Source organism: Protopterus annectens, chromosome 4.part0 (assembly GCF_019279795.1).
Source record: "Protopterus annectens isolate FY-2018-M chromosome 4.part0, PAN1.0, whole genome shotgun sequence".
Lineage (NCBI taxonomy): Eukaryota > Metazoa > Chordata > Ceratodontiformes > Protopteridae > Protopterus > Protopterus annectens.
This window is the reverse complement of record NC_056733.1, coordinates 1,066,372,281-1,066,391,766: the sequence shown is the minus strand read 5'-3', so window position 1 is coordinate 1,066,391,766 and position 19,486 is coordinate 1,066,372,281. Positions and strand designations below refer to the sequence as shown.

At 37.0% G+C, this 19,486-nt stretch overlaps 1 protein-coding gene across 1 annotated transcript in view; it reads left to right on the top strand.

Moving 5' to 3' along the window:
* Positions 1 to 19,486, top strand: part of FGF18 (fibroblast growth factor 18) — a 172,458-nt gene that overhangs the window by 126,055 nt on the left and 26,917 nt on the right. The window contains exon 4 of the mRNA XM_044069001.1: positions 1,642 to 1,748. Within this exon, the coding sequence (XP_043924936.1) occupies positions 1,642 to 1,748 (107 nt within the window). The remainder of the gene's footprint in view (positions 1 to 1,641; positions 1,749 to 19,486) is intronic.

The following is a 19,486-nucleotide window of genomic DNA, read 5'->3' as shown; positions in this document are numbered from 1 at the left end:
AATCAGATCTGCCTTTTCCTGTCTTCAGGAACTGTATCTTCGTGCTGTAATTGTTAAAAAGGTTACTAGTGGGATTACAAGTTTCTATGCTGCTTCTGAGAATCCCAGAAGATCCCATTGCTTATTCATCTTTAAAGTTCAGAGCTCTGCCAGTCCCTTATCTGCCTTACTCCTCAATGGATATCATAAGTCATCGCTCTTCCCTGTAAATACCAAGCAGAGTATTCATATAATATTTTTGTTCCTTCATCCTCCTCTTTTGTCAAATCACAACCATTTTAAAGCTTTACTATCCATCATTTGGTCTTTCTTTGTTGCTTAAAGTATCTCCACAATGTTTTATTTACTTTTTTGAATGAGGTGGCTATATTTTCTTTAGTATGAGGTTTCATTTTTGGATTGCTTTTCCTGTATTGTTTTGCTTTTGCACTGTTATCTGTCTTTATCTCCTTTTAGTTCCTATATATTGTACATTTGTCCTAGATTTAATGTTAACATTTTGAGAAGTACGGTATTTTTTGTCTTTTGTTTTGATTTACATATTTGTTCTACATCCCTGATGGAAGTTTTTATATATCTCCAGTAATATTTTACGAGACTTTTAGTGCCAGGTTAATGAAAACAATTGCATGGGGTATGATAGAGTTGTGATGTGTTGCAGGTATTGCTGTTTGCTTTTATTTCTGCAATTCATAGTTCATTTTAAAAAAAAAGACTTGGTGTTGTGTCTACATGCAAAACAATTGTGTCCAGTAAAGCCTCTCGTAGCTCTCAACTTCTTTGTCAAAAATTCGGGACAAAGCCAAAAATAATGGGGGAAGGGGGCAAAGGCCCAAAATCAGGGAATATTTTTAAATATTACATTTCTCTTGCAAAGTTAATTGGATAAACATGTTTTCATCAACATGCATTTTCTAAAAAATAATTATGAAACTTTACTAAATGATTGCAATCCTCAGTGATTTACCAGAAAAAAGCAAAATATTTATGAGGGGCACAACAAAAATGTGAGTCAAAATCGGGGATGTTCTGCAAAATCAAGGACAGCTGAGAGCTTAGTTATAAGTCAGGACTAGATAATGATTTCTGTGATGCAGCAAATTACTTTTTGTTTATCTGTTACTTTGTAAATGTATGAATATCACTACATACACAGGTCACAAAGATCTGCTCACACACACTTCATATATCTATGTGTTATAAATGGTTTACTGATTTGAAAATTATTTTACATATGATTATTTATAAGGATGCTGACTTATTGCACATCTTACAATAACCTGTGACCAAACAGAAAAGTTCAATTCAATAAACTAATAAGTTTTAACTTTATAGCTACTAAATTGCTGACTTGTGACCTTCATGGTTAAAACTTTGTGTAAAGAAGAGAACGCCAGAATGCTTCAGAGGAAAAAGATTCCCCTTCTGGCAGTACTCATATCTTCTGTAATGTGTTAATTTGTGAAGTATCTGAAAGGGATGCTCAGTTATACATGAGCTCATTGTGCTGTCATCCTACCAGCTCTGTTATTCCACTCTTTTCTCATGATTGGCACCCCATAAAAATGTCACAGTCAAAGAATGAACATAAAACTTGCACTCCAGCATCCATCTAATACCTCTCTCTCCTAAATTTACAAGCCCAGCTCATAGTGGAAACAGACACGTTTGGCAGCCAAGTACGGATCAAAGGGAAGGAGACAGACTATTACCTCTGCATGAGCCGGAAAGGCAAGCTCGTGGGCAAGGTAAGGAAGCACCCCCCACCTGAAGTGAAGCATGTTTGCGAGAATGAAAAGTCAGCTCAGATTTATAACTTTGCACACTAGTTGATTAAAATGTAAATGAATCAGATGTGTTAACCCTGCAATGAACGGTATAATGTAGTGTAGTGTGCATGTGTGTGTGTGTGTCCATATATGTATGTATATATATGCGTATGTGCGCATATGTGTGTGTGTGTGTGTGTGTGTGTGTGTGTGTGTGTGTGTGTGTGTGTGTGTATGCATATGTCCTCGTGTGCGTGCATGTGTGTGTATGCAAGCAGAAGAGACTGTGTGTGTGTGTGTATGCATATGTCCACGTGTGCGTGCGTGTGTGTGTATGCAAGCAGAAGAGACTGTGTGTGTGTGTGTGTGTGTGTGTGTGTGTGTGTGTGTGTGTGTGTGTGTGTGTGTGTGTGTGTGTGTGAGTGAGCACTATGTAACACCATACTGCTTCTTGTTAACATTTTTTGTCTTTAAGCTCTGGAGTGCCATAAATAGCTTTCTGCACTAGACAGATACTGGTTTGCAGTAGGATGAAAAGCCAAGTGCAGCAATCGCATGAGAAGAACCAGAAATCTACCATAATGATCATTATCAAGTGCTTTACTGTGATTATAAAATAGGGAGATTTTTAGCTGTCATTTTCTTTTGCTTATTTCAGCCAGACTGTTGGACAGTGGTAATTGCAATACCATTAAATCACACTTTTGGGAAGTCATGGATCAGAATTTCTATGCCCATTTTTAGGTCCATTGAGACACAAAATAGCAGTCAAATTCTGGAATATGGATTGCCTAGTTTATAATAAAATTCAGTATTTCACCAATGTTCTTTTATTTTACATCAGTTTTACTCCAGAACTATATATTTTGTTAATTTGCTATGTTCCCTTTTTACATCACTTTGTTTATGAAGAATGCTTTTTTTTTCTTTCTGTTCATGGCAGTGTGGTGAATGAATACAGTTTAGAAAGCAAACTTGTATTTACCATTGCAGTTTCTGGAAATTCATGCTATAAAAATGAATACACTCCTTCTTTATGAATAGTTGAATAAGCTGTATTCTGTGATGTACATCATCTCATTTCCTACAAAGAGAATTGTGTAACCTTATAAAATATAACAACAGTACTGACGTGTTACAAGCTATCTTATCAACTCCTAAATAATATACCACTGCCTTATTTTTATCTGAACACATATTTTTGTAATGAGCATCACGTGCCTTAGGAAAGTTTAAAGCAATGTAGAAATATACACCATTACAATTATAATGTTCATCTGTCTGTCTTGTGGCTTTTTGTTACTTTGATCATTGGTTGTAACATCAATGTAGTGATGGGGCAGGAGCATGATACTATAATAATGACAGTGGCTATCCAACAATTATTACTGTGACAGTGACAGTGAATATCCAACAATTATTACTATAAACGTGACAGTGAATATCCAACAATTATTACTGTGACAGTGACAGTGAATATCCAACAATTATTACTATAAACGTGACAGTGAATATCCAACAATTATTACTGTGACAGTGACAGTGAATATCCAACAATTATTACTATAAACGTGACAGTGAATATCCAACAATTATTGCTATAATAGTGACAGTGAATATCCAGCAATTATTATTATGAGAATGACAGTGAATATCCAACAATTAAGTGCGGTGGTGGTGCTGCGGTAGCGTTGTCGCCTCACAGTAAGATGTTGTCCTGTTCGATTCTCAGCTAGAGCGTCTTCTGTGTGGAGACATGCGTGAATGGGCGTACCTTCATTGAAAGTTGTGCGTCAGGGCTGGCAACTCGGCACGTAAAAATCTACTGCCAATCATTAGCGGACCGGAGTTCTGCTGTGGCGACCCCTAACCGGGAAAAGCCGAAAGACACAACAACAACAACATTACTATAAAAGTGACAGTGAATATCCAACAATTATTGCTATAATAGTAACAGTGAATATCCAACAATTATTATTATGAGAGTGACAGTGAATATCCAACAATTATTACTATGATAGTGACAGTGACTATCCAACATTTATTACTACGAGAGTGACAGTGACTATCCGACAATTATTACTATGAGAGTGACAGTGAATATCCAACAATTATTAATATGAGAGTGACAGTGAATATCCAATTATTACTATGAGAGTGACAGTGACTATCCAACAATTATTACTATGACAGTGACAGTGAATATCCAACAATTATTACTATAATAGTGACAGTGTATATCCAACAATTGTTACTATAACAGTGACAGTGAATATCCAACAATTATTGCTATGACAGTGACAGTGAATATCTAACAATTATTACTGTAATAGTGACAGTGAATATCCAACAATTATTACTATGAAAGTGACAGTGACTATCCAACAATTATTACTATGAAAGTGACAGTGAATATCCAACAATTATTACTATAATAGTGACAGTGAATATCCAACAATTATTACTGTGAAAGTGACAGTGAATATCCAACAATTATTACTATGATAGTGACAATGAATATCCAACAATTATTACTATAATAGTGACAGTGACTATCTAACAATTATTACTATGACAATGACAGTAAATATCCAATTATTACTATGACAATGACAGTGAATATCCAACAATTATTATTATGAGAGTGACAGTGAATATCCAACAATTATTACTATGAAAGTGACAGTGAATATTCAACAATTACTATGATAGTGAAAGTGACTATCCAACAATTATTATTATGATAGTGACAGTAAATATCCAACAATTATTACTATGATAGTGACAGAAAATATCCAACAATTATTACTATGAGAGTGACAGTGAATATCCAACAATTATTAATATGAGAGCGACAGTGAATATCCAATTATTACTACGAGAGTGACAGTGACTATTTGACAATTATTACTGTGAGAGTGACAGTGAATATCCAACCATTTTTACTATGATAGTGACAGTGACTATCCAACAATTATTACTATGACAGTGACAGTGAATATCCAACAATTATTACTATAATAGTGACAGTGAATATCCAAAGATTATTACTATGAAAGTGACAGTGACTATCCAACAATTATTACTATGATAGTGACAGTAAATATCCAGCAATTATTACTATGACAGCGAAAGTGAATATCCGACAAGTATTACTATGATAGTGACAGTGAATATTCAAATATCCAACAATTATTACTATAATAGTGACAATGAATATCCAACAATTATTACTATGATAGTGACAAAGAATATCCAATAATTATTACTATGAGAGTGACAGTGAATATCCAACAATTATTACTATGAAAGTGACAGTGAATATCTGACAATTATTACTATGATAGTGACAGTGAATATACAACAATTATTACTATGATAGTGACTATCTGACAATTACCATGAGAGTGACAGTGACAATCCAACAATTATTACTATGAGAGTGACACTGAATATCCAACAATTATTACTATGAGAGTGATAGTGAATATTCAACAATTATTACTATGAGAGTGACAGTGAATATCCAACAATTATTACTCTGAAAGTCACAATGAATATCCAACAGTTATTACTATGACAGTGACAGTGAATATCCAACAATTATTACTCTGAAAGTCACAATGAATATCCAACAGTTATTACTATGACAGTGACAGTGAATATCCAAGAATTATTACTATGAGAGTGACAGTGAGTATCCAACAATTTTACTATGAAAGTGGCAGCAAATATCCAACAATTATTACTATGATAGTGGCAGCGAATATCCAGCAATTGTTACTATGACAATGACAGTGAATATCCAACAATTATTGCTATTATAGTGACAGTGAATATCCAACAATTATTGCTATGATAGTGACAGCGAATATCCAACAGTTATGAAGGGTTTGCAAATAGAAGCGAGGAATAACCTATACTGCAGGAAGAGGATAAAATGGTGTGTATCATACTTAACATAAGGTGAGGAGAAATTATGCTAAAACTGTAAATCTCTACTGTTATTGATTTAAAACATTTTAAAGACATAAATACAGACTAGGATGTAAAGATAAGTATAATATTTATTTATGCACTTTTATGAAACTGAAATAGTTTTTATTAGACAAATTGCATTTTGGGAGTGTGGGTGGAGCATAATGCTTAACAATGAATAAGTGAACACAGTATTGCACAACAGGTACTCAACAGGGAAATTGAAACAAACTGTTAAATCCATCACAAAAACGTAGACAACATACATGTGTGCGTCACAGTAAGCAGTGACATATTATTTATTGATATGTAAAATGCATTAGCTGAAATTCTAAACAGGTGCACTTAAACGTTTAGGCTTTAGACAATGAAATCTATCTAATTTGCTGTTAGAAGCTTTATATAATGGTTTAAAATATATAGTTTATACAGTATGTAGGTATAGATGTGTGTGCATATATCTATCTGTTTATCTATCTGTATGTGTGTGTGTGTGTGTGTGTGTGTGTGTGTGTGTGTGTGTGTGTGTGTGTAGTACTTTTTGTGTATAGCACACAACTGACACACAAAGAATAAAAAAAAAATTAATCAACTTCACATATGGTTAAAAACAAGCAAAGAAGACAAAAAAAGAAATTTTACGGGGGGGAGCACCCCCAACATGGCGGACTACATTCCCCTTGCCCCTTCTATATATATGTATATGTGTGTGTGTGTGTGTGTGTGTGTGTGTGTGTGTGCGTGTGTGCGTGTGTGTGTGTTAATGGGAATGGATATGATGATCAAAACTCCCTAATGTTGACATCTGTTTTGTCGACACATTTTGATTGAGGAAAACAGATGGTCAACAAGTGTGTAATATCGACAATCCCCAGTGTAGGGGAAACATTTTCCCTTCCTTAGGGATTGTGCAGTCTCAGAATTAGTATATATAATTAGCAGGGGGTGTGGAGGATGCAGCTATGTTTCCAGTTTTTTGTTTAGTTTGCAAGCTGCGAGGGTACATCTCACGCATGTGCAGTCATATGTCAATGTTTGCGTTGTTGACCTTTTGCTGTCAATATTATTGACATTGATATTTGTGTGTTATGATTTAATTTAGTAGACACACACACACACACACACACACACACACACACATGCATACACATGCATGCGCGCGCGCGCGCACACACACACATGCGCACGCACACATGCACATACATCCACACATGCACACACACATGCACATACACACACACACACACACACACACACACACACACACACACACACATGCACAAACTCATGCACATGCATGCACACACATTCACACTTTCATGCTCACACACGTATCAACACCTCTCAGACTGCACAGCAATGAGGAACAGAAACAGTTTGTTACCCCTCTGTTCTGGGATCCTGTAGCAAAAATTACTGCAGACTGCAATAAAACAGTCAGTGAAAAGGAATTCGACCTAAAAACAGAAATTAATTTCCTTTCAGTGAACTGCCTTTTGTATTTACCTTTTAATGCAACATTTTCACAGACGGCATGCTGTACCCAGCTGCGGTAGATTGTTTTCATGTATATTCTTGTTTAGGAGTATAAGATAAGTTTAACTCAATGTAAGAAGATAGAGGAAATGCAAGCTGGCCTGTTTAACCTGCCACTGATCAACGTGAGGGTAAATGAATATGTAGTGGCCAAATGTAAGTGGTTGACATAATAAATAATCTCAGGTACTAACACTGAGAAGATGTACTTCAACATTGTCAATGCAATTCCCCTGACATGTCACCGATGTATTATTAAAAAAAATAATGTCAAAACACTACCTAAAAAGCCAATGAAAGCACAATGCAGCACAGCGACCACCATGAGATGTGCTGATGAGTATGACCAGAGGTTATGATGATCAGAAAATAGCAGAAAACTTCATTCAGAAAGTTTAACACCACTGCATTCCACATCATAAGTGACCAAAAGGCTGTCAGCAAGATTTACTCCATCTATGATAAGCTGCTAACACAAGCAGTGTCATATTACTGAAGCTATCCAACAGTCCAGAATTTTGCCACCGCTAAAATGTCCATACAGCAAGCCCCAAAGCATTCCAGTGTAGTAGGTACATTCACTCCAATGGTCAGAATGACTGAAACCCCAAAACAATACACCACCACTACTGTCTGAGATGAGTGGCCACTGCATGCAGACATTCTGTAAACAAACATTTCTCCCTGTCCACTACAGTCTGTTTCATGGTGTCATGTTTAATTTGCGGATATTTGCATCTGGGGGGAATGACCTTTGATGATGCTCTCCCTAAACATAAATGAGATCCTCCTCATGTTTAATAATCGAGGGTGATTCAGGCAGACAGACACCCTCTCTCTCTCTCTCGTGTAAAGGTCTCATTTTGTGGTGTCAACCTTTCACACTTTTCTGGAGGGGGACTGACAAGGTCATATCCTGAAAGAAGCAGAATGCATGATGGTAGAGTAGGGGGCAGCTGATGTTTTTTAAACTCCCACATCCTACACCACAGGGTCATATGCCAATCCTCAAACCACTCAAAGAGATTTGTGGACTCAACTGAATGTTTTGTATGTTTGACACTGAATCAACATGGAATGTCATCTGGAAGTAAGAATGCCAGGGAAAACATCTACTTGTCATCCTCTCAAAGTCAGAGAACTAAAGATGTGCAGCCTCAGTCTGTGTTTCTGAATGCAACATCACAATGTTTTCCCAAAATGAAATGTCCAGCAATGCAGATTACCATCAGGGAAGTTTGCACAGGCAAACAATTAGGCTGCCACCTCAAAATCAGCCATGATGCATTACATTCAGACTACAGGTGCACAACAGATCCACAAACCTCTTATCATATGATGACTGCGGCATGTTTGATATAACAACAAAGAAATGCACAGGATAGACCCATTAGCATATTGGTGACTGAGTCAGAAATGTGCTGTTTGTGAGTCAACACTGGTTTCTTTCAAGGTCCGTTTACATTTGGAATCGTGTTTGTCAGCATGATGATGTTATTTTGCATCCTCATAAGTTCTTGTGTTCTAGATACCACTGTACACAAGACTTCTTGATATTGAATGCAAATTTATGTCACAAACCCACCAATTGGCACTCTTTTTGAGCTAAAGTAGATAATTTATACCTGTCATATTGGATAGAAACTTATTTCAAAGTGAAGGGACTGACTATGTTGTCAATCTGTTTCTTTTAGTTATGTCATTGATACGTGTTTTATAGTATCATGCCTAAATGATTTGAATAGTGTATAGTTGAATACAGACCAAGGATCTTAGGATTTTTTGCTGTCCATAATATTAAATGCATAGCACAGTTTCCATAGTAACCTTTAGTTAATGCTGTAAGCATTTATTCGCCAGCAAATGTGCATGGTAGCCCTCATCCTTTAGTGATGTCATTCTTTTTGTAAATTTCCTTTGGACAGTTTCGAAAAATTAAACCTTACGAAAAATGGCACTGAATATAGGCATAGCCCATATTTAGGTTTTATTCAAGTTGCACAAGATAGTATCTCTAAAACCGAAGGTTATTAAAAAGATACCTAGTAATCATTTCACATTATTCATTATGATTATCGCTTTTAATTTAAAGTTAAGGATTCCAAGGCCGAATTATGTTTGAACTTGAAGAAGAACCTGCTCCTGATGCCTAAGGGACATCAGTTTAAGCATTTGTTTATTACCCAAGAGCGTAATGCTGCAGTTATTAAATTATAAGCCACAGTTTTATTGCCCATTCAATGTTCTCTTTGACATAACAGTACAGGATATCCATATCTTTATCTGTGGTGTACAAAATGACCAAACTTGCAGTCATTAACTCACTTTGACAACCAACACTTAACATTTCTAAGGAAATAGGATTAGAAGGGGGATAAACACTGATCCCTGCAGAACACCCTTGGATATTTAGAGGAATGACTCAACAGCTCAGCTCTTTGCTTCCTCCCAAGTAACCAGTGTGAAATCTGTCTAACCAGGTATGGCATGCTGTTTTGGATAATGTTTGAGTCCATGGTAATGCCCTACTTCAACAGAGCATCCTCTTACTAGTTTTATGCCATGTCACTTTGGTGGAAGCACTAATTGCATCATTTCACAGATAAGCTATTGCAGTGACTCATAAGCAGCTGTTACATCACTTTGATGGAAACACTGATGACATCACTCTGTTGGAAGCACTGGTTCCATCATTTCATAATATGCACTGGTGACATCACCTCAGTAGAAACACTGATATCATCCCTCAGATGGAAGCTCTAGGTGCAAGTAACAACAATTACAATTGCAGCTGCACAACTGTCAATTTGTAAGGAGTTATTGATCAGCTATGATCAGCAGCTCTTACACTCTGACAGTCATGCTGGGGACAGCATTTGACCTAGCTACAACTCTGATCCCCCCTGTATTTTTATCTAAGTGCCATTTTCTCAGTGTGGATAAGTTATTTTGTGCTGCTCATCTCTAGCTATAGTATCTTCTCTGGAACAACTTTAATGGACTTAATAGAAGCCACCAATGAACAGTTATTAATAAAAGGTAAAGGGTGCATATGTTTACCTATATTATCCAAAAAGAGCTCTGACACAGTGTCACAAGAATGTTTCATTGTCAAATTTATCTTGTAAGAAAGAGTTTCTCCTGGTGGTGTACTACACTAACTTTAAATTATTTTTGACTTCATGCAGGTAGGTAACAATTGCTTTCTTATCAACACAGTGAAATGCCTACCCTCAATCCCTGTTTCTGGCAGATTTCCAAGTGATACATGAATAAACAATAAAAACACATTTTCCTAGGTAATTCAAGTTTAGAGATACTGTTTGCATTTTAATTTTCTGCATCACTTTGTTTATTTCATGAATATTCTGTAAAGTGCCACAGTCTAAGCTAGCTGCCAAATTGCAAGCTTGTCTGGCATCCCAAAGAATTTGATATTTGCCCTCAAGTGAGAAACAAATGTATTGGTGAGACAGCCTCATATGGGACAGCTGCAGTGGGAGCTACAGTAAATGGATGAAAAGTTTCTAATAGAGTTGCCTCTGTCTGTCTGTCTATCTATCTATAACTGGAAAATCCCAATATGTCTTGTCAACATGAAGAAAATCATTTTTCTCAAAGCAAAATGCTTTGATATGATGCTAAGACATTAAAAGGTTTACACAGACATTTGACAAAAATGCACTTGTAGAGTTGTTGCTAGGAAGCAGGCCGAAAGCCAAGTGGCTGTGAACTCAAGGGAGTTGTGTCACACTGTAATACAGAATCTCAGATATAGTGGTCTTTAAAATAGAGCTTTATTTTCAAAAAGAGTTTCACATTTTAAACACATTTCTAAAAGAAGTTAAGTCCAGATGAAATGTGTACTTGAAAAAGCAAAGCCAGTTTTCTTCCTACAGTTACTGCATTGAACTGTTCATTAAATTGTAGTTCTCCTAACAATAACACCACCTACTCAAGTAGCAAACTAATTATCATGTGCACACCTTTCAACTTTTTATCACTGAAATGAGAGATGGAGCTTTCTTTATAGGATGACAGTAAGGGGAAGACTTATCATGATAAGGGATTTGTTTTAAAATGTTAAGATAAAACTGGAGAGTTGTAGGAAACACAGTTGCATTGCCTTGTGAAATTAAAAACACCCTGTTTTAAAGCAGTACTTCTATAGACAAACAACAGTTTATAGTAGCAGGAAAAATTAAAGTTAGGAATATACAACTGAAGTGATTTATTTACTGCTTAATTTATTTATTTAGATCTCCATCAGAGTGGCTCACTAAACCTTCATGCAGACAGGATGTCCAAAAGCCAGTACCTAAACACTTATTATTACATTCATTTAATAACATGTTGCATTTTTCATGTTTTTTGCATCCAGATAGAAAGAACTACTTTTTACATTTGATGTTACTACGTGCACAGAAACTTGCTGAAATTTGCATTAACACTTTATTAGTGTGTATCAGCGGAGCAGTCGCTTTGCTCATTAAATGACACTTTGGAAATGAAACCTGTGAGGTATGGTAAAATACGATTGCATTTTGATGAAGGTTCCTTATCATACCCTTAAGAAATAATCCATCAAGTCATTTAGAACTAAGAAGTGTCAGTTTCATATACATATTTAAATGTAATGAATACCATTCAGAATTGCAGTACAAACGGCAGTGATATGTTACAGTATTACAGCTAATATTAAATTGTGTCACTGCATTATAAACAGCAATGAATATTGCATATAATATTGCAGACAAATTTCATATACAATAAAGTTATATTCAGATTTGCTAAGTTGCAAAGAAACAGCTGTTCTTTTACTTTTTTCCAAGCCCTGTATTGAAATGGATGCAGACCAGAATAAACAGCATGAACCATTTCATTTACAAGCTCCACTTATATTCCTACATTGTCACTCTAACATAAGTAAATCATTCTACTCCTTCAAAAATATCTCAGCTCCTCCTTAATATCATCGGTCATGTTTAAAACTAATCATCTTTGTGTTTTTCCTAACTTTTATTCGTGAGACCGCACATGAAGTTATCGCTAAACTATAAAGCATGATGGTAAGTGCTATAGCATTCACTAAGTAGCGTACTCATATTTGATGTAAACTGGAAATGGACTAATAAAATATTACTATTTCTTACTGCTACTTTATGTGTCTTTGCAAAGAGATGGAGTGTTGAACACAAGGCCAGGACATGTAGGATAATGTTACCTTCCTGGACCCATAACGAGTATAAGAATTTTCTTTTAATATTAGTGGAAGCAAACAATTCCTAAAAGATGAGAAATATTCAAACTCAAATGTGCAGAACAAATTATTGAACTACTAAGTTCTAAGGTCTGGTTGTTTCACTGTGTCAAGTTATTTGTAGTTGTGCGTCTATTGCACTATACATAACCAAGCTGTGCCAGTGTGGCAGCGGTGAGGTATCTGTTGGTGCTGATAAAGACCCAGGTTGAGTAGCAGCTTTGGAGCTCTTGAGGCTTAGCTGGAGAGGAGGGAACTGGATGCTCACCTGTATCATTGTGCACCCCTTTGGGGAAGATTTGGGGAATATGGATGCTGTCATAATAGGTGGTGATGGCCGAGAGGGAATGTATATGTTGTTTTCTCAAGCAGAAATCTAGACTCTTTTAATATTAATGTGTAAACTAGACTGTTTACAAACAGCAACATGGACAAGATCAAATTGGACTAAACAGGTTCCAGAAACAATTGCTATCATAAGCCATGTAAATCAAAGTCTGTAAAATACCTACACAGTCTAGTGGCATCTTCCAGCAGTCAAAGGAAGTTATGTAACAGGAATATTAATCCTTGGTGGTACTTTGTTACACTACAGAATCCTTGTATAGCTATACTTTTAGTACAGAAAAATTTGGTTTAGAATGGCTTAGATTTTGAAAACTTGGTACTTAAATACATTATACTTGTATAGTATTAATATATAAAAATACAATACTTCACTATCCGAAGTCTTCAGTGTTAGTCTTCTATACTGGGAAAGTCTGGATAGACTACCAGGACTTCATTGCAATCAAAGCTCTTTCTTACTTTTTTAGGACTTCACTTATTTTGAAAATATTCCTTCAGGTGAGTAGGGGATGACTTTTATGCATACGATGTCTAGGTGAGGTGATAAATGGTAAGTCTGAATGTTTCAAAATTTGTCTTTCATCTCTCACAACAGATGTAAATAAAGCTTTCTCAGCTGCAGCTTCCACAGATACAATGGGTTTCCCTCTGTAATAACAAATGTAAGAAATCCTGTACCGTTAAGTAAATCCTCCTTCTCGTTTTCAGATTCACAGACTAGTTGAATTAACATGAATACGGCCTGTTCTTGCTTGATATGCCTTCTCATATATGAACTGTTACCCAGTGCCATAAGACATAGATCTCAAGTGGGAATTCTGGACTACCAAGCGGCAGTGCAAGGGAGAAGATATTTTTCAGCCATCTTAAATTGTATGGAGCTGCATCACGTATCCACATATGCAGCTGACATATCTGCTGGCAGAAAATTAAAAAAAAAAATTTATGGGGTCCATGTCTTTCATATCTTTTTCACCTGTTTCACAAGTCTGTTAAGTATGGGATGGCCCTCACAAACCCTAAGAATTATTAGGGAAATATTGTCTCCTCAAACTCTAACTTTGTGGCCAAAAGTCTCTGTAAGGCAAATAAAGAACTATAGTCATTTGATTTCTAAATTATGTATACACACTTGTTAAGAACACAGAAAAAAAATACTGTATCGATTAGAGAAAAATCAATAAAACGGTGACTTAATTTTATCTAGATTTGTAGCTTAGTTGTTAGTTCTAGGACAGTCCTTGTAAGTGCTGTTGCCTCTTTTTTCCTCTTTGCATGCTCTTCACTATTGTTATGTCATAGTCATTGGTACTAGTTTCTTTTTAAGGGCTCGACTTCACATGCTGCTAGAATGCTCAGACATCAGGTTATTCACAGCAGATGCCAGGCGCTGCTGATTCATGTTGTTCAGTTAGACAAATCCTCAAAGCAGTTGTCACTATTTCTGGTTAATCCTTGCATGCTCAGGATCTGAAAGCCTCTGCCTCCTAAATCCCACTACAATTCCTGGCATCTGGGGCACACGTATGGAAATGAATTGCATAAAAGACTCCAGCAGTATCTAGGCCAGGGTATGCAACATATTTCTCTTTGGACTAAAACTTTCTGCTGATTGAAAATAAAACGGTGATGATTGCATGTATATCTTTCATCAGCAGCATAAATAAGTAAGGGGCCAGTGCGTATTTTGTATTATACCATGCATTACATGGGGCCAGTGCGTGTTTTGTATCATACCATGCATTACATGGGTTCCAGTGCATGTTTTGTATCATACCATGCATTACATGGGGCCAGTGTGTGTTTTGTATCATACCATGCATTACATGGGGCAGTGCGTGTTTTGTATCATACCATGCATTACATGGGGCCAGTGCGTGTTTTGTATCATACCATGCATTACATGGGGCCAGTGCATGTTTTGTATCATACCATGCATTACATGGGGCCAGTGTGTGTTTTGTATCATACCATGCATTACATGGGGCAGTGCGTGTTTTGTATCATACCATGCATTACATGGAGCCAGTGCGTGTTTTGTATCATACCATGCATTACATGGAGCCAGTGCGTGTTTTGTATCATACCATGCATTACATGGGGCCAGTGCGTGTTTTGTATCATACCATGTATTACATGAGGCCAGTGCGTATTTTGTATCATACCATGCATTACATGGGGCCAGTGTGTGTTTTGTATCATACAATGCATTATATGGGGCCAGTGCATGTTTTGCATCATACTATGCATTACATGGGGCCAGTGTGTATTTTGTATCATACCATGCATTACATGGGGCCAGTGTGTATTTTGTATCATACCATGCATTACATGGGGCCAGTGTGTATTTTGTATCATATCATGCATTACATGGGGCCAGTGCATGTTTTGTATCATACCATGCATTACATGTGGCCAGTGCGTGTTTTGTATCATACCATGCATTACATGGGGCCAGTGCATGTTTTGTATCATACCATGCATTACATGGAGCCAGTGCGTGTTTTGTATCATACCATGCATTACATGAATCCTACTGCTTCATTGACTGTAATCGTTTCCCTTAGCATTCCATACTATGACCTACAACCTGGCTGTAGCTTTTGTAAATATTATTATTATTATTCATAATAATAATGCACATTTTCAGCTTAAATTACATATGGACCTATAATGTACTAGTGCTGACACCCCAAACTATGGGTTATTACAGGATTTACCCACTTCTGATAGGGAAAATCACTTGGCTGAAGCTTTTGAGAGCCTAAGATGAGACATGGATGTATATGGAGGCACAGTGGATACCATTGCTGTCTCACAGCAAGAGGTTTCCTGCTTTGATTCTCAGCTGGGATGCCTGCTCTGTGGAGTCTGCCTGTCCTCCCTGTGCTTGTGTGGATTCCGTCCCCACATTTCAAAGACATGCAGTTGGAGGCTTGGACACTCTAAATTGGCCATAGGTGTGAGTGTGGTGTGGAAGAACTGCTGTGACAATGCTAGCCACCAGGTGGTGTAAACCTTGGCTCTAGATTTTTGTCACTGTTGAAGTGACACCCAAACCCCATGTGCAAAAATGGGAAAAAGAAGTTGTGGTTGGAGATGAGACATGGATAAGCCTTTCTGTAATTCACACCATATAGCACATTGTTTTGTTGCACAGGTAGCTTGGGAGAGTTTATAAAACAATTGGAAACCAATTAGTAAAGAACACAACAGCTCCTACATATTTATATGTGAATCTTTTCACATATGTATAAATATATAATAAAACATTAATTTCTTATCTAAGAATATATTTTTATATAGCAGCATAAATCAGACATGCTTGTTTCTGTGTTCATCATCAGTGTCCCACCTCATTCACTTGGTTTTCCTCATTCTAAGATAGTACTTACTTTTATCATAAAATTACTTGATGAGGTAGAAAAAGGTTACAACCCACCTGGAAAATACACTTTGTTTTGGCAGCTTTCATTTTGTCACCTTTCGTTTGCTGGATCATCTTTCAGTAGTACTGGTACTGGTAACTCACAGTGCTCCTTTCATCCTGCTGTCTCCTTAAGAGTAGAAATGAATAGTACATCATCCATACTGACTGACTGCAGCACTTTTAACACTCAACTAGTAATGTCAGTGTTTTCAGTTAACCAGAGAAAATATAGTGGCATGCTGAAAGCTTTATAACAGGTAAAGTTTGCTCACCCCACCCAAGCAACTCACCTCCATATGTACTGTACAAGTTACAGATCCTATCTAGCCAACATATTTTGTCACTAAAATTAGCTTATTTTTTGTTTCAAAAACACTTGGATTTTTTATGTTTTTGAACTAACTGCCTCTTAGAAAGGTATTCTCCGTACCTGCCACTGCCTCGGTGAAGCAAGCATTTCCCAGACACACCCCTGCCCTGTGAGCCACGACTGCTGCCCTCTGTTATTGGAATCTTCAGATCATGCCTTTTTCTTTTATACATTTAATTCCTGAAATATGCTGTTTTATTACATTTGCGTGTTTTATTGAGGTGCTTCAGAGTTTCCATTATGTGCTTATATTCAAACGGAGTATTATTTATAACACAACAGAAGTGTCACTTCTTTTTGATGACTACCTTGAGGTTTAATCACTAGAGTCAGTTACATGTAATGACAGAAAGAGGGCCAACAACAGAATGTGGCAGGACATAGAATGCTACACCTAGTCCTTTGGTGTCTCCCTTCTGTCACGTTGTGTGACCTCGGCTAGTTTTATTTATTAAGAGGAGCACGGGAACCAACCCCCCCCCACACACACACATGGGAAGGGGACAGGGACATAATTCTGATGGTATGAGTCAGCATTATCTAATTTGGTACAGTTTATATGTATGACTTTCCTTGGTTGATAAACTAAATATAATCAGATCAGCTGTTGTACTTTGAGATCAGTTGTTTCAGCCTGGACAATCCACGGAAGGGCTAGCTACCCAGCGATGTAATCTAGATGATTGCCACTGTTGACACTCCAAACCCATGTGCAAAAATGGGACAAAGAGGTTGTGGATGGATAGATGGCTTTTAGCCTGGATACTATGGCAACCAAAATGGGCAAAAGGACACATTCTAAAACAGCAAACTCAGCTGTCAGTAAGCCTGAATCTCATGCCAAGTAAGACTGGAACCCACAAACTCTACCACCTGAGGCAAATGTGCTTCCAACTGTGAAACATTAACAAACGATGTTTCATTTTCACTTACTTAGAAGTTATGTATTTATACTTACATAAAGGGCTTACATTTTTGGTGAGGATGCTGTACATTTGGTATTTGATCTAAGTAGTTTTCATTAAACAAAACTGAATGAAATGTGTTTTGACAAAAAACAATAAGGTGAAATATTTTATGGGGAGCTTAGTGCTTTCTACACCTCCCTAGTATGTTGGTGACAGGGTCATAGTTAAGTCAGTTGGTACCATGGGGAATTTGGGGAATTCTGCAATTAGCGGCCACCACCCTGCAACCAGTGATAAGGACAGAAAAAAAGGCTTCAGGGAATGAATAATGATACTGCACTCATGCCCAGCTGGGCAGCTGCCCAGTAAAAATGATCAGATGCTGCTGCTAACTTACAGTGAATGATTGGAATTTCATCTACAATGCTGATCACACCATCTGAGAGCAGTTTACTATTGAAATCTTGAAAACCGGAATAAAATCTGGTCATTATCACGGATCATATCTCCGAAAATGAAAACAGGAACACAGTCACTATGTTGAATATGATGCCGGTTCGAGAAAACAACATTATTCGACATAGTGCCTATATTCCTGCATTTCACACACCATCTAATATTACACCTTGAAGCAGTACATATGTACTGCTCAAAACAAAAATAACTGTTTTTGCAGGGGGGGGGCAAGCCCCCCTGCACCCCACACCCCCTGCAAATAATATATTCCAACTCCAAGATCGCACTACAGTGGGGAAAAGGGTAATTTCCTGATCTCCACCTTACCACGATCTGTGCTCATGAAACTGAATACAGGTGTGCAAATGCACTGTGGCATTTGCGAAACGGAACAATTGCACTTATGCAGGTTAGACAAAATGGAATCATCCAACTGTTAGCCGACATTCCTATTTTCGTCTAACTTGCACTCGGGATTGTTAAGGTAAACCTCTAAGAGCTTGCACCTGGGGCAGCCACCCTTTCAACCCATCCTAGCTATGATGTAACTACCAGTAAATCCAAGATCACCCTCACGAGTGCATGGGCCAATCACAGAAGCAATTCACAAAAACAAAGAATAAGACATATCAATCACATTTCCAGGTGTATTTCTTCTGAAGCCAAAGATGATGGCTTATTGGGTTTAAGCCTTGCTATGAACCAGTAACTACCTTAGGTGCCTGTATTAGAAACCATGTTTCAACTGTCTTACAGAGCAGTTGACTACATTCAAGTGTACAATTACATGCACTACAAGTGAGTACAGACACAGTACCGGGAATGGGTTTGATTTAACTGAAGCCATTGGGTCAAGGGTCCAGGGTTTAATTCTATATTGATTGGAAAAGACAACCAAAGCATAAGTTACACAATTATCAAATAGAAGTCATTCAAAACTAATAATTCAACAAATCTCAGTGTTGCCAACCTAATTCACTGTTAAGTATGACTGGAAAAAAGGAATATTCTATTTAAATATAAGCAATGCTTAATAATTTATCTAGAAACCACATTTTATCTCCCCTTATAGGCAGTCTGTGGGCAAATAATACATAAATTGTAAAAGAATTAAAGCTACCTTATTGGTGATTTTAGGCAATGAGAAGCCAGGGAGCTAAGTGAATTACACTAGACAGTCGATTATCTGAACGTCAATTATCCGAAATGGAAATTATCCGAATGCAGCCTTCCAAAATTTTTTCTAGAAAAAATCATAAAGTCAGAATATGCAGATGTTCTAAGTATTCACTTGTGCATGGTTTTTGAGCTTGCATTCCATATGTAAATGTTCTAAGTATTCACTTGTGCATGTTTTTTGAGCTTGCATTCCACTCTTCTTTATTGTCCCATTGAATCACTGAACGGTTGAAAAGCATGCAGAAAACAAGA